At 37.0% G+C, this 19,540-nt stretch overlaps 1 protein-coding gene across 8 annotated transcripts in view; it reads right to left on the minus strand.

The window, feature by feature from the left end:
* The window catches only part of LOC110462776 (basement membrane-specific heparan sulfate proteoglycan core protein-like), a 182,914-nt gene that overhangs the window by 23,989 nt on the left and 139,385 nt on the right, over positions 1–19,540 (minus strand). For all 8 annotated transcript variants that reach the window (XM_021516932.1, XM_021516938.1, XM_021516937.1 and 5 more), the window contains 26 exons: positions 19,311–19,375; positions 18,382–18,461; positions 17,574–17,714; positions 16,931–17,122; positions 16,434–16,532; positions 15,733–15,822; positions 15,097–15,438; positions 14,540–14,667; positions 14,035–14,127; positions 12,504–12,571; positions 11,520–11,792; positions 11,007–11,107; positions 10,092–10,266; positions 9,488–9,766; positions 8,085–8,225; positions 7,471–7,602; positions 6,973–7,118; positions 5,575–5,692; positions 5,296–5,419; positions 4,534–4,691; positions 3,340–3,627; positions 2,576–2,680; positions 2,138–2,317; positions 1,557–1,820; positions 1,106–1,268; positions 544–650 (listed from right to left, as the gene is read on the minus strand). In XM_021516932.1, coding sequence (XP_021372607.1) covers positions 544–650; positions 1,106–1,268; positions 1,557–1,820; positions 2,138–2,317; positions 2,576–2,680; positions 3,340–3,627; positions 4,534–4,691; positions 5,296–5,419; positions 5,575–5,692; positions 6,973–7,118; positions 7,471–7,602; positions 8,085–8,225; positions 9,488–9,766; positions 10,092–10,266; positions 11,007–11,107; positions 11,520–11,792; positions 12,504–12,571; positions 14,035–14,127; positions 14,540–14,667; positions 15,097–15,438; positions 15,733–15,822; positions 16,434–16,532; positions 16,931–17,122; positions 17,574–17,714; positions 18,382–18,461; positions 19,311–19,375 — 4,052 coding nt within the window. The remainder of the gene's footprint in view (positions 1–543; positions 651–1,105; positions 1,269–1,556; positions 1,821–2,137; positions 2,318–2,575; positions 2,681–3,339; positions 3,628–4,533; positions 4,692–5,295; positions 5,420–5,574; positions 5,693–6,972; positions 7,119–7,470; positions 7,603–8,084; positions 8,226–9,487; positions 9,767–10,091; positions 10,267–11,006; positions 11,108–11,519; positions 11,793–12,503; positions 12,572–14,034; positions 14,128–14,539; positions 14,668–15,096; positions 15,439–15,732; positions 15,823–16,433; positions 16,533–16,930; positions 17,123–17,573; positions 17,715–18,381; positions 18,462–19,310; positions 19,376–19,540) is intronic.

A 19,540-nucleotide genomic window follows, 5' to 3' on the forward strand; every position in this document is an offset into this window, starting at 1 on the left:
CTTTATAATGCCAAAAAATAAATAAATAAATCGTAAAAAAATCACAAAATAGTAGAGATGACCAGGTTGAGGCGCAATTGTTGTCGTTTGGTTCTAGGTTGTCGTGACTCTTGTCAATTTTTCTTGAGAGGGAAATGTGATCATTGAAACCTGAGTAAGTGAGGGTGACATGATGTTTTATTGCCCTGTCATGTGACCAGTATCATCCAATCAGACAGGCTGTTATAAAGATGAGGTATAATCATATTTGTTCTAACTATTGCAGTAGTGACCTCCCAGGAAGTTTTCAGGTGCATGGAGACATCCCTATAATAGGAATCCAAACTTTTTATAAAGCTAGTGGCTTGTGGACTTATTCTTGAGGACTTCCTTTACCAGCTGGTAAAATAAGTTCTTAATAACTATTGGTATGATATTGTATCTTTCTTTAACCTACAACTACCTATGAAGATATAACCAAAATCAACAACAATAAAATATTCAAAAAAATCTTCAATGTATTATTTTGAACATTAAAGGTTAAAGTGATTTCCCCTGACTTACTCTTTCTGCCTTGGACATTTACTCCTACATAATCTCGTGCGGTTCCTACAGCGTTTGTGGCAGTACAAATGTATCGTCCCGCATCTTCAGCTGTGATATCATAGATCCTGAAATTCAAACAATGGAGTGTTTTTGTATTAATATTAATAACTATTAGATGCTGATCGCAGCATTGGTGTATTGTGAAAATGTAGCATTACTAATTGTCACCCAGTCAAACTTTCGCCCTTCGCCCATGAAATCAGTTTTCGCCCATTGTTAAATTCGCCCTTCACATTAAATTACTATATACCGGTAGGTATAATATGTTGTTTATTGTAATGATAAATTCATCCTCACCAGGGAGGGTGGAAAAGGCGAAAACTAAATTGCAGCTAAAATTTCCCGGTATAAAGTATGTCATAAGGTCATTAGCTTGGTGCCAGGTGAGCCAAAAACAACACTAGCAAACAACCTTCTGTGATATATGTTGGGAGACAAACATTTTAAAATTTAATGCATATTTCAGATTAAGTCAAATGAATTGAGTTTACAATATTTGGCGAGTTTCCGTTGAACTTACGTCAGAACTCCATCTACAATCTGATGTGAGATAGGTAGTGATCCTCCTTCCTTCTCCCAGCGTATCGTTGGTCTCGGCACACCCTGGGCGTTACAGGCGAACGACAGGGACTGGCCAATCACAGGGCTGGTCTGTCTTACCTCCGCAAGCACCGTCGGGGGAACTGCATTGAAAGGCAAGGTGTAATTACACAAGGCAAGTTATAATACACAACTTTATTCCAGTACGCACCACCCTAAATTAAAGATATCCAAGTTTGTAATAACCAGCTTTACTCTTACTGTAATTTTAGGAGTAATCAGAGGTAGTTTAGTGGTTTCTAGTTAGTAAATAGGATTTAAAATAAAATACAGATGTAAATAATTGGTCATGGTGTCATACCATCCAACAGTTCATGTAATTAATCAAAGGAGGGCAACAATTGTTAGTCAGTCAGTGACAAACCATCTACCTTGTATAGATACTTCTGCATAGCCATCGGATGATCCCGCAGAACTGGTAGCCGCACACCGATACCGTCCAGCATCAGCAGCAGTCACTTGGCTAATGACCAGTGTGCCTTCGCTGGTCTGGACAGCACGAGGGTTGAGAAGTCCACTCATTTTAGACCATTCAATCTGGAAAGGCCCTGACCCCTGGGGAATGCAGGTCAACTGTATCCTCTGTCCAGCTATCGCCTCAACACGGGCAGGTGAGATGGTCAGTCGTGGTCGAACTTAAACATGGAAAGATAACGATTATTTTGAAATACAATGAAACCTGCTCCAGAGACCACCTGTATTAAGAGACCAACTGTGTTAAGAGACCAACTGTGTTAAGAGACCACCTGTGTTAAGAAATCAACATACTTAAACTTTAATCATTGCACTTGTTTTAAAGTTAATTTAAACTGTATTGAGTGACCAGAATACATGTTTAACTATCTGTATTACCAATTAGTTAAGTACAAAACATATCAACAGTGAAGAATATGCACTAAAGCTTTCATCTGTAAAGTTCAGGTAAAAATACATATACACGAAAGTAACTCACCTGTCACAATGATATAAACAGAGGTTTCGTAAGTCTTCTCTTGTGCAGTGGCTGTACAGATATACTCTCCACTATACTCTGAGGAGAAGCGGGGTATGACAAGGGTGCCACCTCTCTGGCTGTGGTTTGGTGGGAGTGGACCCTCGCGCCTCCTCCACCTTACAACTGGGTTTACTAGGCCTACAAACACGCACATTTCATTAGTCCACTAAAAACAAATTCAGCAGCAAGGAATCGGTAATGTACAGTGCAGTTATGGTCGGGAACAAGGAAGTTAAGATTAAAATTAATGTTTACACACAATAAAACAGGACAGAAAAAACCTTAGATGGTTTTAATCATAGTAAACCACAATTTCACATTGTACTTACAATGTTACACATAAGCATATAGAATGTTTTGTTCCTACTTGTAAGTATACCCAGTCTAGATACCTACCACGGGTATTACATCGGAGCTCCACTCTCTGACCATCCTCAACTGACAGACGATCTGGTCCATCAATATCAAGTATATCTCCATCTGGTTGTCTTCCTTCTCGGACTGAAATGATAAAATATTCATAAATAATTAACAAGCATATTTCTTATTCAATTGGATGGAATGAGTCATCTTAAAACAACGCCAGGCTCGTGAATAATGGGTTGCATGTTCAAATCACGGCACGACACTGAGTTGTATCTTTGAACAAGATACTTTACTCCACATGTTCCAGTCTACTCAGCTGTAAATGAGTATGTGGATGGGCAGTGCTAGAATTGTTGAATGCTAGCTGTGAGCGCCGAAGTGGCAGCACCGGCTGTATTGTCCCCAGGGAGTTGAGAAAGATATTGGCTGGTTGCAAAGGCCCTATACCCACGGATAATAATTTGTGAATCGTTTTGAGACAATCTATGAACTAGGTTGGGATAAAGCAGTATATAAGAACCTCGAAGTGTTATTATTATCATTATTAAGAAATGAACAGTAATGTAACAGAGCTTAGCTAATTCAGCTACACACAACATTAATCAGTTGTTCTATCATTCATTCAGTGTTTTTAGAGACAAACTTGGTTTTAATTTGCTTTAAAAAAAATTGTCTCAGTAAAACAGAAATCTCAAGACCTTGCAAGTTTTGATAGAAATGAACATTGCAGCACGTTTGTTTCTGCTGTCCGGGTTTAACGGGTTTAACATATCTGAAGGAATGGCCCGACTCACTGATGATCTGGACTGTCTCCTGTGTGGTTCCACCAGCATTCTTCGCCACACAAACATAGTTTCCGGTCTGAGATATTCCCACATTTTCCAAGGTCAAGGTAGCAGACCCAGTCGTTGCTAAGGCTTCGTAGTCAGGTTCCTGTGGAATGTCGCCACGCTGGGGTGCAGTGTTGTAACGCCAGTAAACGGCGGGCAATGGATCACCCTGACCAATACACTCTACGGTCACTCTCTCACCAACCAACGCATAAATTGTTCTATCGGGCTGGATGACAATCCTTGGAGGACCTATGCAGCAGCAAAAATACACAAAATCTTTACCATTTCAAGAGTGGTACTGAACACGTACATCTATTGCTTATTGTGCTCAAAATCTCTAGATTAATTCATGTCAAATTTATGATAACAATCATTTGGTTTTGAACTGGTCCTTTTTTATCTTGATTTAGTTACAAGAAGCCCTTTTAACAATAATGGACTGCTATTAAAAGTTAGGTTTTTCCTGCTGAAGTATAACGCACTTGATTACATAAAATGTTTTCTGTATTTGGGTCTCAATAGTATGATATCCCCCATTTTCAGACTAGAGCTTCACGTATACTAGAGTGACCTACCCTGAATGATGAGGACAACAGCGCAGACTAGATCTTCACGTATACTAGAGTGACCTTCCCTGATTGATGAGGACAACAGTGCAGACTAGATCTTCACGTATGCTAGAGTGACCTACCCTGAATGATGAGGACAGCAGTCCAGACTAGAGCTTCACCTATACTAGAGAGACCTACCCTGAATGATGAGGACAACAGTGCAGACTAGATCTTCACATATACTAGAGTGACCTCCCCTGAATGATGAGGACAACAGTGCAGACTAGAGGTTCACCTATACTAGAGTGACCTACCCTGAATGATGAGGACACCAGTGCAGACTAGATCTTCACGTATACTAGAGTGACCTTCCCTGATTGATGAGGACAACAGTGCAGACTAGATCTTCAAATATACTAGAGTGACCTACCCTGAATGATGGGGACAACCGTGCAGACTAGATCTTCACGTATACTAGAGTGACCTTCCCTGATTGATGAGGACAACAGTGCAGACTAGATCTTCAAATATACTAGAGTGACCTACCCTGAATGATGAGGACAGCAGCGCAGACTAGAGCTTCACCTATACTAGAGTGACCTACCCTGAATGATGAGGACAGCAGTGCTAGACACAGATCCCATATCATTGGTCGCTGTACACACATATTGTCCTGCCTCAGAACCGGTCACCTGCTTGAACATGATTACACCGTTGTCCATCAACTCTGTAGTGTCAGTGGTGAGCGCCTCACCTCCGGCCCTGCGCAAAGGTTAAAGGTCAACGTCAAAATGATTTATGTGTGGAAGTACTTAATTTGACAACATGAATCGATGAACTGTCACATTAATAGTTAAATTCATTCCAAGTCATTAAATTTATGGATTTTGTAAGGGTAAAAGATCTACATTTTTGGAAATATCTTTTAAACAGATTTTATGGCAATAATGGGATATGGTCTCTACATTTGGAAAAAAAACACCTAAATATTCTTTTTGGCAAATATATTAGATAGTGCTTGAGAGACAAGAATGTCCTCACTACCCATGGTCCTTATTTCACTGATTATCTGTGGAATAACAATCCTGAAACACAAATCTGTTCACAGTAATTGTGTACATATGGACAAAGGCAACTCATACTACAAGCTTTTCCCTCCCCATCATATAGCCACATTAATTGCCTTGGATTCCGAACCATGTAAAGTAATCTCAATCGAGGCACTTTTTTATTAAATATATTTTATTTGCATTATATCATTTGCTTAAAAAACACACAAGGGAATCCTTATGAAATACAGATGCTGATTTTTACATGTGAAAAATGACAGGTAAGAGATAGTTGGGTTGTACAGGTATAAACCTACCTTGTCCAGGTCAGTGTTGGTGGTGGGTCTCCATCCATTACTCTACATTGGAACAAAGCACTTCCACCTATAGATATTGTCTGGGTCTCACTGGGATAGAAGTCAATCTTTGGCATCATACGACCTATATTTAATGTAAAAGTTGTAAACAGTTATGCTATGACAGACAGAAACGCAACAAAAAAGTTGCCTTCTGATATCCAATAAAATATGACATTAAAGCAAATTGTTATGAATTTTCTCTAGAATATGTATTGTAAGGAAGACTATGACACTCACGTTCCACCTCGACAATAGCCCAGCCCTGGTCTACACCAGCGGAGTTCTCAGCTCGACACACATAGATTCCACGATCCTCCATCCTAGCATCAACGATACGTAACACTCCACCATTGGCCTGAACAAAGTCAACACCGTGTACAATTAATATCGAGATGTTAGTAACACTGCCTGTCATTTCTGAGGTATTATGAAAATACAACATAATGAGCTATACCTATCAAGGGAAAGAGTACCACTGCATAATCATATTAGTAGGGAAGAGTTCCGCTTCAAAGATTTCTTTTTGACTGGGAGTAATCTCCCTTTAATGTAAAAAAACAGCATTTTTACTAGATTGAAAGTAACTTTGCTTGTCAATGTATTAATCTTTCAATTTTATGCTATTCATCTTTAATTCCTGGTTAGCACCATAGTAAGGTGCAGAAATTGAAGTTGATATGTCCCTATCGAGTTTGGCTCCTTAAGTTCTTCTAGAATATTACTTTTTCATAATAACAATGGTATAAACATAATGTAAATTTTATCCTTGAGTTATGTTTCTACATATAATATTTTGTTTGTTTGAACTATGATTCAAATGTTTCAAAAGCAGTCATGCATTAATAATTATTTTTAAATACAAACCAAACACAAATCTGCTCTTCCTCAGTTTAGTATTGTGTTACCTGATTGTGAGTTAGTATTGTGTTACCTGATGGCGAGTTAGTGTTGTGTTACCTGATGGCGAGTTTGTGTTGTGTTACCTGATGGTGAGTTAGTGTTGTGTTACCTGACAGCGAGTTAGTGTTGTGTTACCTGATGGTGAGTTAAGTGTTGATTTACCTGATGGCGAGTTAGTGTTGTGTTACCTGATGGAGAGTTAGTGTTGTGTTACCTGATGGCGAGTTTGTGTTGTGTTACCTGATGGTGAGTTAGTGTTGTGTTACCTGATGGCGAGTTAGTGTTGTGTTACCTGATGATGAGTTAGTGTTGTGTTACCTGACAGCGAGTTAGTGTTGTGTAACCTGATGGTGAGTTAGTGTTGTGTTACCTGATGGCAAGTTAGTGTTGTGTTACCTGATGGTGAGTTAAGTGTTGATTTACCTGATGGCGAGTTAGTGTTGTGTTACCTGATGGCGAGTTAGTGTTGTGTTACCTGATGGCGAGTTAGTGTTGTGTTACCTGATGGTGAGTTAGTGTTGTGTTACCTGATGGTGAGTTAGTGTTGTGTTACCTGATGGTGAGTTAGTGTTGTGTTACCTGGTGGTTAGTTAGTGTTGTGTTACCTGATGGTGAGTTAGTGTTGTGTTACCTGATGGTGAGTAAGTGTTGTGTTACCTGATGGTGAGTTCGTGTTGTGTTACCTGGTTGTGAGTTAGTGTAGTGTAACCTGATGGTGAGTTAGTGCTGTGTTACCTGGTGGCGACTGGAGAGCTCCTCTCGACTCTTGCTCCACGTGATGGTTGGCTGTGGTTTACCCGTTATTGCACACCGAATAGTTCCTGTTGTTCCCATGGCAACTGTCAGCCGGGAAGGCTCAATAGTGGCTGTTGGGGATTCGGCTGTTGTAACATCAAAGAAAACGTCTTGCATATTTGTTACAAATTTGCAAAAGACAGAATGTGATAAGTATCTCTGAAGATGGTCACATGCTCAATAAATTGAATGAATGCATTCAATAATGTTGCATTCCGTTAAGTCCATCAACAAGGCAATTTCGGATTGAGGCACTTATCTATCCAGTCTTTCTTCTCACGCATAAACCTTAGATTCAGTAAACAAGATTCTGTGAGTTTTTGAACTTGCCCAATTCTTTAACTTAAAACTTTAAGTTCAAAGTCAAACATTTGTTAGAGATGTACTCAAACCTAGTCAAAAAGTTGATGGAGATGTCAATCTCCTATTGATACTTACTTCCCTCTGAGATGGTTACTTCAGTGGTGGCCGTCCCGCTACCTGTAGGAGCTGTGGCGGTACACACATACGTGCCGGAATGTGATGGCTGGACATTGGTCAGTGTCAGAGTGCCACGTTCCTGTGAACTTCCTAGAAAAACGAAAAAAACTTATACTGAAGTACTGGAAAGGCTCATAATGATATTATCTTAACAGAGAGAGATGAAAATATTAACGCAAAATTTATTGGAATGTAACGGGAGAAAGAGAAATGACAGACCGAGGTTCAAACTAAGAACCATCCTAAATCTAGATGGACGGTCTAACCAATTAAGCTACCTGGTCGCCGCCGATCGACCCAATCCAGTTCCGCTACAGTTAGGTAAAATGATGTATCATGACGGTAAACTGGGAAAAAATAAATTCACTATTCCAATGGGACAGAAAGAAAAAAGTATCAATTTATCTTCTTAAGAAGGATATATGAAAAAGATGAAACAGAAGAGACAGAGGAAAGCGGTGAAAACTAAACGTAAGTAAATTTAAAATTCAATATCCTGCTTTTATCTAAAAGTCGATTTCAGAAGCCAATATACAATGTTACATAGTAGGAATTAATAAAGGTCTATTTACCCTGTGGGAGTCCACCACTCCTGGACCAAACAACAGTTGTCCTCCTTGTACTGTCCTCTACGTAACAGTACAGCTGGGCGGTCGTTCCTACCACAGCAATAAGGGATGTCTGTCGCACGATCACTGTGATCTCAGGACGCTCTGTAACACAGCAAACACGTACACAAGTTTATAATGATAATAAATCATATACAACATTTATTTAGCACCCTATATCATATGCAAAATTGCTCTAAGGCACTTATATAGACTCCAGCTCATTCTCACCAAGTTATCTCCCTTGTTAAACTATGTAAAAAGTTCACAAAGAAACCTGTTTATAACAGACATATTTCAAGATATCACATGTACGTATCTCACAAAAGTAATATAGCAACAAGAACTAATCATTGCTTTAAATGCACTGCACTTTCTACAGTGCACATAATTAAAGTCAAACTTCCCTGTCTAATCACCAATTAATATATACTGTATAGTAAAAAACACAATTCAAAAAGTAGTGTTGAAAATAATTATTTTATAAATTGTTGCTCTGACCAAACTAACAAAAACACTGAATCACTATAAAACGCTTCTTTGTAGAACATTTATGACTTTTTCTTTGCCATGACAAATATTGGAATATGAAAGTCCGGTTATTTTTATCATTCTACCAAGAAAGATATATTATAGGAGTTAAACCTAAACCTGTTGAAAAAAAAATACGAGAAAAAAATCATAGAAGTTTCAAGATATAGAATATTCAGAAATACCAGGTTCAAAATGAATGTCTGTTTTCACAGCGATAAGAAATATTGTCACTGATGATGATGAATAATTTTTCATTAGCATAACATAGAATAGAAAAACTGTAATACATAAAGTGATGACTTAAACTGTGACATCATCATAGAGTTACATGCCAACAAACTGTAGTATGATATTGCTTCAGGCTGGAAATAGGCAAATGGTAAAAGTCCTTTTTTTTTATACCTATGTTGGTCACTAAACCTAAGAAAACTTCTTTTATTGTTTTCTGTAGCATTAAACCTGATACTTATCAAAAATGTTCCCCATGTCCTTGTCCAGTAAAACCTGTACAGAAAATAGTACGGGAGAACCATACCTATACCTTTCATGAATGTAGTCTAGCAGAGTAACAAACGTAAAGTTTGGTTTCCATACGGAACAAGAAAGAACCCAACATAGGGTCACAAAAAACTGTAGTAGAATTAATCTATGATGATACCAATGGTACTCACTAGAGCTTCACCGTGAAGGTGAACACAAACCTAATTCTGATGATGTCGAACCTAGCCAGCTGAAACATGTAAACCGTTAACAAACTGTATAATGCAGATCTTGATGCTCATCTTTCCTATTCCAAGAGAAACAAAAAAAGTCTGATAATTAAGTAAACCTACGTATTCTAGTCACATAGAGGATGGTTTTAATCTCGCTGGATCCAGCAACGTTGGTGGCTTTACAGAAATATTCAGCTTCATCCGAAGGCTGTATATTTGAAATACGTAGTAGTCCACCAGAAATTGTGGCTGAAGAGCTAAGTCGGCCAGTTCCTCCTCTTCGCCATTCTATTGTGGGGACAGGAGTTCCTGTGGCTAAACAACGGAACTCAGCTAAAGCTCCCTGGTCTAAGTTCAGGTACCTTGGCTCAATGGAGACTTGAGGAGAAATCTGGGATGCTGCAAAAGTTATATTAAAGTTATGTATAAGGTCATGCTAAAGGTTGTTTTGAAAATTTTCAAAGCTCTGACATTTATAGATCAAACGAAGATAATGCATATCAAAACATGTCCTTAAAGAAAACTAAATTCTGCAGAATTCTAATTTACTAAAGAGAAACACTTCATCCGTAACCAGCTAAAAACAAATCACAAAATGTTTTCAAAAACAAAACAGACAATTAGTCCATTTTTTTAACCTTGACCTATACAATATGTCGTACGTAACTTTGTGAATCTGTTGTGACCTTGACCTGTATTGGAAAAAACAATAAGTAAAACTTACCGCTGACAATGAGGACAGCAGTAGCTGTATCCATGCTAGTCATGTCGGAACCTGTACATACATAGTCGCCTGCGTCCTCTCGACGAGCATTGGGGATTAAAAGTATGCCCATCTGGTCGTTGGCCTGGGGTGGCAGATTACCTCCCTGCCTGGACCACGACAGGATGTATGTGCTCTGTAACGATCAATAAAGTATTGTAGTAAAAGCTGAGATATGTTCTGAAAAAGTTATCTGAATGAAACATCCTAAAATGACAAAAAAATAATCATTTGTTTTATTTGTCCAATTAAAAAAACTAGAGAAACTGTGAGCAAGCTCACACAACAATATTAACCCCCCTCCCCCAATTTATTTTATCTACATATTCAAACTTTGTTTGGAGGGGGTAAAATGTCTCAATCACAAATACCTTCCTACGTGCAAATCAACATATGATGTATTTTCCCTGTGCCAAATTACAAAAACAATCTTATTTATGATTAAGGAGGAGTTGTGCATACAAGATTTCTGGAGCATAAATTCAATGGCCATAACCCCAGCCAAAATAGTGGAATCGCAAATTCCTTTCTTTTTGCACAATAACATATAATGTACTTTCACTGTGCCAATTTATAAAAATTCTAACATTTAAGGAGAAGTTGCACTTACAAGGTTTTAGAAGCAGTATTTTAAAGTTCAAAGGGTGAATACTCCAGAAAATGAAGTTGAACAGTCAATTCTTTTCTTCATGCAAAACTAAATATGATGAACTTTTACTGTGCCAAGTGACAAAAAAAATCCTTCAAACATGTAAGGTGGAGTTGCACTTATAAGGTTTCTGGAGTAGAAATTGAAGAAACAAAGTATGAGTATGTATTCACTCTAGTTAACAACTCTGTATCAAAGACTGACCACAGAATACAATGTTTACTTACTTCTCTGTTTCCAAGTGGTAGGCAGACAAATCGGATTGATTCTCCCTCATTTGCTGTTACTTGTGGTGTTTCAATTCTCACACGGATTGGCTGCTTGCGACCTAGTTTTATAAAAATATTTTATATTGAAATATGAACATGACTGCAACCTAGTTTGATCAAATCATTTAAAAATTTGACACGATTTATATATACTAACTTTATACAGTAAGGCTGACATATACTGACCAATGACAGTAAGGCTGACATATACTGACCAATGAGACAAAGGCTGACATACCTGTATGTAGGGACCAATGACAATGAAGTTCACATACATAATGACCAATGACAATGAAGTTCACATATATACTGACCAATGACAGTAAGGGTGACATATACTAACAAATGACAGTGAGGCTGACATACCTGTAAGTAGGGACCAATGACAATGAAGTTCACATACATAATGACCAATGACAATGAAGTTCACATATATACTGACCATTGACAGTGAGGCTGACATATACTAACCAATGACAGTGAGGCTGATTGTTCCACGACGACTACCGTGGATATTGGTGGCAGTACAAATATAACGGCCGCTGTCCGACTCTATCAAGTCACGGATGGTCAAGCTGAAACGTGGCCCAGTTTGTGTTCGTGTTGACAGAAGCTGACCATTAGCCCGGCTCCAGATGACATTAAATGGCCCTGTGCCTTGTACATTACACTGGAATACTACAGTGGCACCAACATTTTCTTCAATGGTCACAGGATTCACAGTGATGACAGGGCGCTTGTCAGCTGAAATACAAGTCAGAGGTCATATCAGGGATAAAGAAATTATTGTATAAGGTCTGTCATGTATTACATGATACATGCCACAGGCTAATCTTTCTATTACATGACTTCAATTTAAAAAAAATAATGTTAATTTAAACAACTTAATGACAAGGACAGAATGATGTTAATTTAATTACAATAAAAAGACAAATGGTTCATATTAGTAATTGACTGACAGAATAAAGGAATGAAGCAAGAATTAATAATTGAGGTAAACAATGAAGGATGACTGTGATTTGACAAGGGTTCATTAATCTGGAGCTGTTCAAAACAATAATACCCTAAAATCTCAATTATAAGCCTGATCTGAAAATCAGCTGGCTTTGAAAATAAACCTGTTCCTCGCAGTCAAATCTATTTTTTGAAAATAGGAAGGGTTTGAAAATTTGCCTTGGATTCCTTATGATCAATTTGCAGCCAACGATGGTTGTTGCAAAAAGCGATCTTTTTGTTAAGAATATCTATAGCTGTGTAATTTGCACACCCAAACCTTAAAACTATATTTTAGTTTCAAAAGTAAGACGGACTAGAAAATATGCCATACACACTTTATAGTTTAATTTGCTTCAAAAAAAAGATGTCCATGAAAAAAGACCAGCTTGGAAAATAAACCTTACAAATAGCAGTAATAAACTGCAGGTTATTTTCAAGATTTTGGGGTGACACACTTACTTTCAATGGTAGTACAGGAGCCTCCCACTTCACGTGGAAATCCAGAGTAGCCACGGCTAGTATCACACCTGTAGGAAATACAAGGTAATCCAATTAACCAGTCAAGGAATAACTTAACAATTTCTACTTTGATGCAAACTAGAACTGTAAGCCAAAACAAACATTTTCTATGGATAGACAGACAGACGGACAGATGGACAGACAAGCTGATTTCAGTATACTAACTTCGTTGCAGGGGGTACCCAGTATAACTAACTTCGTTGCGGGGGGTATAATTATCTCTATATTAAGCTGTGAAAACTTTTTATGACAAAAATACAAATGCTTATAAATACATAGTCTCCACCCCCATACAATAAGGTGATGATGTAGACTGGTTTCACTTTTTCAGTGAAAATATTCAGTTGTGTAAACTCAAATAAAAATTTCTCCTATCTGAACTTAAATGTAATGCATTGAAAGCAAGCAGAAGTCCCCCAACTACGGACAAAGATGTTTTTATGAAAATGACATTGACGTTGTACATATTGGGCACGAGACATGATTTCAGTATGTGACATCACCACCCAATGAGATACCCACACACAAAATTTGACAATTGTACGTGACAGAATATCAATGTATACTGTGAAATCACAAAGTTCCGTGGGGTTTGTAATTCTGTTGATTTCATGGGTAATCTTCATCCATGAATTCAGAGGTCCACAAAGTTATTACAAATTTGACATACAGCAAATTCCATTTGAGTGGGTACACATCATCGACGAAATGATGTACCCACGACATGGTGTTTTGTTGGGAAAACCATGATATTTTGGCCCCAAGAAACTATCTGATTTCACAGTATTAGGTATGCCCCAGACCAAGTGACACGCAAATTGATAGACTGATGAACTGACAGATGGATGAAGTATAAACTTACAGTCCCCTTCAGTAGTACCAGTGGGGGACTATCAGCGTTTCTTATTTGTGAGTTAGAATCCCTGTTCCACCGCAGTTTGGTTTTTATCCTATACAGAGTAGCCTCCCCTTAACTTCTGTTTAGCTATATCTGTAGCACTATGTGGCTAGGACACTTTCGATGACATGGCCCCAGGATCATGAAACGATCTTAAGTCTAAATTTGACCTCAGTTTGGACTTAGCCAATCACAAATAACGTCATGAAAAGTGACGCCATACGCGATTGGCTAAGCAAAAACTTAAGTCTTACATGATGTAGATTGTTTCATGATCCCGGGGCCAGGTAGCTAAATTGGCTAGAGCCATGGACAATCCTAAGTCCAGGGTTCAATTCCCAGTCTAGCCCTGTTGATTTTTTACACTCAGAACACTACTGTTGATTTTATTTTGTTTATATATTTCATCTTTATTATTTTTCATAAAAGCCACTGCAAGGTAGGGTTTTCTTTTCAGGAATGATTTATCAAAGCCATAGTCAAGCCGGAAAAACAGTTTCCAATGCTTCACTACAATCTTTGGCAGTGGTACAGGGATCCTTGAGCTGAGGATTAGTATATATTTGTACTTACTCTCCACAATCGCGGCCAGTATAGCCATTTGGACAGCGGTCACAGATAACTTGACCTCCACCTCCCGGCGACTGATAGCATGATTTTGAAAACCTGCAAAAGACCACAGAAATCTAAGCATTTGACTACATATATGGAAAGCTATTTTATATTACTTACTGCATTATTAGCGAAAGGTATCATATTTATGGACAAGTAGTTATCTTTGAATAAAATGTTTCAAACAACATATCTGAAATCTTATACAGTGCTGTTTTGCTATTTGGACATCTTCAGTAATATCCTTTTCTAACATTTTGATTTGATTTTAAAGAAATCAAACAGCTCTAGACATTAGAATCAAATATTACAAACAATCAGAAGATTTTACCGAGAAATTCCTAATGGAAATTCAGGTTACTTCTTGCTTCAATTGGGTATATTTTCTGCAGACTGTCAGATCATAACATAATTTCACTGTTATTAAAATGAAATCGTAGAATCACATATTGTAAAGAAAACTTACTGATTGGATGGTATAGTGAGAGGACAGGGACATGGCCTACAGTCACTTGTGGTTCCCACGGAAGCATCACCATAGTAACCGGTGGCACATCTCTCACAGCGTTCTCCCTCGGTGTTGTGTTGACAGTCCTAAATTGACAAAGCATTACAAGATTAAAACCCTCAGCAATGATCCTGTCAAATTTTATCGTTTATAGACAACAAAGCAACCTAAAGGAATGTTTCTGGTCAGGAATTCTTCCCTTGGCAAGGTTACTTAAATTTTCACCATTATTTTACAATTCTTAGGTAGCAACATTTGTTAAATGTATATAATCAGCAGTAGATAAGTTTTTCCTTAGTTCAATCTTTGGAACTTCTTTCATACAAACTTTGAACTTCTGATTTTGCTCTGCATTTCTTTTTGTTTCTAAATACTCAAATTCCAATTAACTCGAACTCTGTAGTTTAAGTTTTTTTTCATTGCAGCATTTTTTATAATTGCTCTACTGATAATAAAAAATTCTAACATAATTAATCGTCATTTTATTTTATTATTTACCGATAATGTTGACTCACCAGACATTGGCCAGTTGTAGAATCACATGATGTGGCATGGCCATTACAGTTACATTGTGAACAGCGGAATTGACTGCCCTCCTGTACTTGGAGATATCCCGGGGCACATTCCTCACACGATAGTCCTGTGTAACCCTGGGGACAGAGACAGCTCTCCACCATAGGTGCAGGGCCCAGACCAGTGGGGGTTGCTGTGGCAGTATCCATGGTGACTTCGCGAATGGCTGTGCGAGTTGTTCGGGTGTGGAAGGTGGCACGGATCAGAATGGCCTCAATATCTGCTAACATGGACATAAAGGCTGCCCGACTCGGCTCTGACCCGTCCAACATACGGAATGATGGCTGAAAACAGTTAATAGTGGGAGTAGTATGATATATATATCACTGATATATAAGTAGTGAAATATGTCAAGGACTAACGTTTCTGTTTGGAGTAGACAGAATTGCAGAAAAGACACGGTTTAATTGGTTTAAACACAGCAACATGTTATTACAAGAAGCATATCATGAAGATTTGTTATATCTAAATCACTCATATATATATCTGGCTCTCTTCCAAATCAAATCTTTGTCCGACATTTTGTAAAAGATTTTGTGTTTGTAGTCAATGTAGGCCATGTTGAAACATCAACCTACCTCTCGCAGTAAAATCTTGATGCTCTGAGGTGTATTAGGTTCAATAGGAGGGTTGAACAGGTGATACATCCTCTGTCGCTGTCCTGATGTCTGAAATAAAATCATTCAAAAATTCAGATAAAAAGAATTATTTTGAAGACATCCATAATGTACATTTTGAACAAAACATTATCTAGCAGTTAGTTAAGACAGATGGTGTGACATTTGTATAAATCACAACAGTGGATATTTTGATCCGACATTTTCAGATAAATACTGCTTACATATCACAGGCTAGTTATACTTACATTTTCACTTGAACAATGAATGAAACCTGTTTCTTTATTTATTTATTTAATATTCACATATGTCCACTGTATCTCCTTATACTTGAATACATATTTAACAATCAAGTAAGTTAAACATCAACAATGTTTGTGCATGTTTCAGCCAAAGTTAATTATTTCTGTCAAACATTTTGGAATCATCTGTATAAATTTCACCATAGCATACAAACATATGTTGATTATATCTGTTCTACCATGTCAAGTATAATAAAATGTATGATGTCACACTAATAAGACTAAATGTGACCTAGATGTGCAAATAAATTTGGAACAGCATTGCATGTGCCTGTTTTACTGGGACAGGTGTGGTCTTAATCTGTTATTCAATAATATACAGTTGTTTACCATTGAAAAATGCTGCAACAAAATACTCACAATGAATTCTACATCCACATCCCTAAATAACCTCCCAGAGTCCAACTGATTGACTTGAGTGTCCAATGTGAACTTCAGGAAACCGCCAAATGACTTAATCTGTGGATTAATACAAACTGATTTTAGGATGGTTATACATATGAGCTTTCAAATTGTGGAAAAATATCAAAGTAGTACATGGAACCTTTTTTTAAAATATTTTTATCTCAAAAAGGTTCCATTGTGTATTTGCAGATATCTTTATATCCGTTGATACTATTCCGGAACTGTTATTGTACTATAAATGACACACTTTTGATATAGGTTATACAAGTTTATGTTTTTATCATATTAAAAGACTATTTTAAGTAACCTACCTCACTGTGAGTTAGGTTATATGTTGGTTGAATGATAATTTTGATTTATATGTACAAGCCAATACACCTTTGAAGTGGACAAGCTTATTTGTCACAACTGATATTAACAAAATCATATGAATCGCATCTATTAGAACTCACCTGATTTCCACGGAATTTAGGGGGCAGGCTGAAGAAGAGACTCTCTTGTTCACGCTGGATTCCTTGGAACTGGGCAAAGGCAATTTCTCTCCTGGCCACATCAATGTCAAAACCGTCATCAATGATGTTGTTCAGCCTGCGATTGGTCAATACAAAGGTGTGGGTTCCGTCTGAGCCAAGTTGTGGGCGGAGCTATGGTATGAGAGCAAAGGTTGGTTATTACTCTTCGTACATTATAACATGTCTTGATATTGGTCATATGATGATGGATAAGAACTTAGGATAGCAGTAAAACTAAGTACTGTTTCCAATCTCTACACCTGACTTTTTTCTGCGTCACATACGTTTTAAGAAAGTTTCAAGGAAGTTGAGTACAGAATACATGCTTTAGCATGAGAACAGTTTCATGAATACAGGCCATACAATTCATTGAAGATCCTATTTAAAAGTCTGACAAAAGTTACTCTGGCACCTGGAGTGCATGAGACTAATGCTACTGGAACTGGTTAAGTATTGTCTTATTATAACTTATTATAACTAACTTATTATAACTTATTATAACTTGTTATAACTAACTTATTATAACTTATTATAACTTAATTTGTTCAGGGAAGGAACAGATGAGAGGGAATGTGTTACTTACCTCATTCCTGTAGTAGTTTGAGCTGGAACACTGACTTGTGATACCACTACACCAACAGGACAGACAACCCTGGCTGTTATCATCCGACAGGTGGAAGTAGTTATCTTTACACGAGCTACACCTCAAACCCTGGACGTACGACTACAAGGGAGACAACTATAGATGAAACACACAAGCATTGAAGCATAGCAGCCTTTTATTGGCAGATTATAATGATTTTTTTCTTCATATTTTAAGTAAATTAAAATATGAAGAAAAAAATCATTATAATCTGCCAATACAGTATTATGCTTAGATGAGTTGTCCATTTGAACATTTTGTATATGTGATATTGTTTATCTTATCTCCACAGTATGTCTTTTTATGTAAAACTCTTTATAATGGGTTTAGAATATGCTATTACAAGATACCACAGAAACTGACTCTTGGAATTGTATAGCCTCATTTGCTTAAGTCCCTAAGTCTTATCTATGCAGATTGAGAGACAAACACTCATGCATCCTATAGATACAGATATAAAAAAAATAGGCTCTTCATATAACTTGAATTCTTAAGCTTATGTTAATTATATGAAGCCTAATTTTCAAAGTTAATGTTTCCAAATTGGAAAATGCACCACCCGGCCTTCCATGTGAATTCATATTGTGTAAATGAGTGTGGGAGTGTTAATTATTATGTATTTGTTTGTATTTGTAGGCATTCAGATCAAACAAAAGCAGAATATTCAGCATGTCACATGTAGGTAATGAGAATATTTATATACTGTCGACTGATATTACTCCTCGAGTTGCTACATCATCTTGGTTACCTTGCACTGGCACTGCTGGGAGCTCAGGTCACACTGTGTGTTAGGCACTGTTCCTCGACTGTCACAGTTACATTGGGGCTCTGTAAAGACCAAAAGCACATTTGAGTTATCTCCCATGGAACAATTCCGTTACACCATAACGTGTGTGTACCATTCAAATGTTAAAGTAATTTATTCTCTTTCTTTCTAAGATATTTTACTGTTTATTATTTTTATTGAGTGCTTTTAAAAGAAGATGCATATGCCACAGTAAAGTTTTAATTCTATTTTTAACTTCTTTCTAAATTTCATCAATCAGATATCCATTTGTATAGATCTGCAAATAAGTACATCCAATGATGATTTCTGAATTCATATAAATACACAACTCGAAGAGAATTAAAACTCATTAATATTTTAATTGTTATCTTTTGTATACAGTCAACTTTCACTTTAACAATAATATTTGAGCTGCGTGTAAATTAATTATCTCGATATGATGTCTATACTTTTAAGTGTCGAGATAATTAAGTTACCCAATATAGTATGCAGTGATTTGTTTCCTAAATATATTGTATGCATATTAATGAGAAATTATCTATTTCACAAGGTAGGATCAGACAGATTATGTACAGCTTTATCATATAACTGAGTTTGAAATGGTTATTTTGTCATTATTATTTTCATTGCATTTAAAATTGTTCAGTATTGAAATAAAATTCTGGAACTACTTTACTTTGCCCTGAATGACAATACCATCGTTGGAGTACTTTGGTTTTTACCTATATGGAATTAGCTGACAACACTTAATTGTGTAAGAAGCTTTTTTCAAATTATGAAGTTATGCGATAAATAGAATCTTATATTTGAGTCCATGTCATATTGAATTTATTTAACTCGTTCACCATGACATGGACACTTATGTGAGATTCTTTATATATGATACTCACCGACAGGTCCGATCTTGCAGTAGTCACCGGGATTCAAAGGGTTTCCTGAGTAACCTTGATTACACCTGTGGCATTGAAAACATTGACATCATTATAACTTTTATTACAGCGACACAGGACAAATGTCTTTAATAAAGAACATAACACAAAACTATTTAAACAATTGTGAAAGAAACATATCTATAGCATCAAAAAATAACTTTTAAAAAACATGTGAAAGAAATATATCT

Source organism: Mizuhopecten yessoensis, unplaced genomic scaffold (assembly GCF_002113885.1).
Source record: "Mizuhopecten yessoensis strain PY_sf001 unplaced genomic scaffold, ASM211388v2 scaffold10829, whole genome shotgun sequence".
Classification (NCBI taxonomy): Eukaryota; Metazoa; Mollusca; class Bivalvia; order Pectinida; family Pectinidae; genus Mizuhopecten; species Mizuhopecten yessoensis.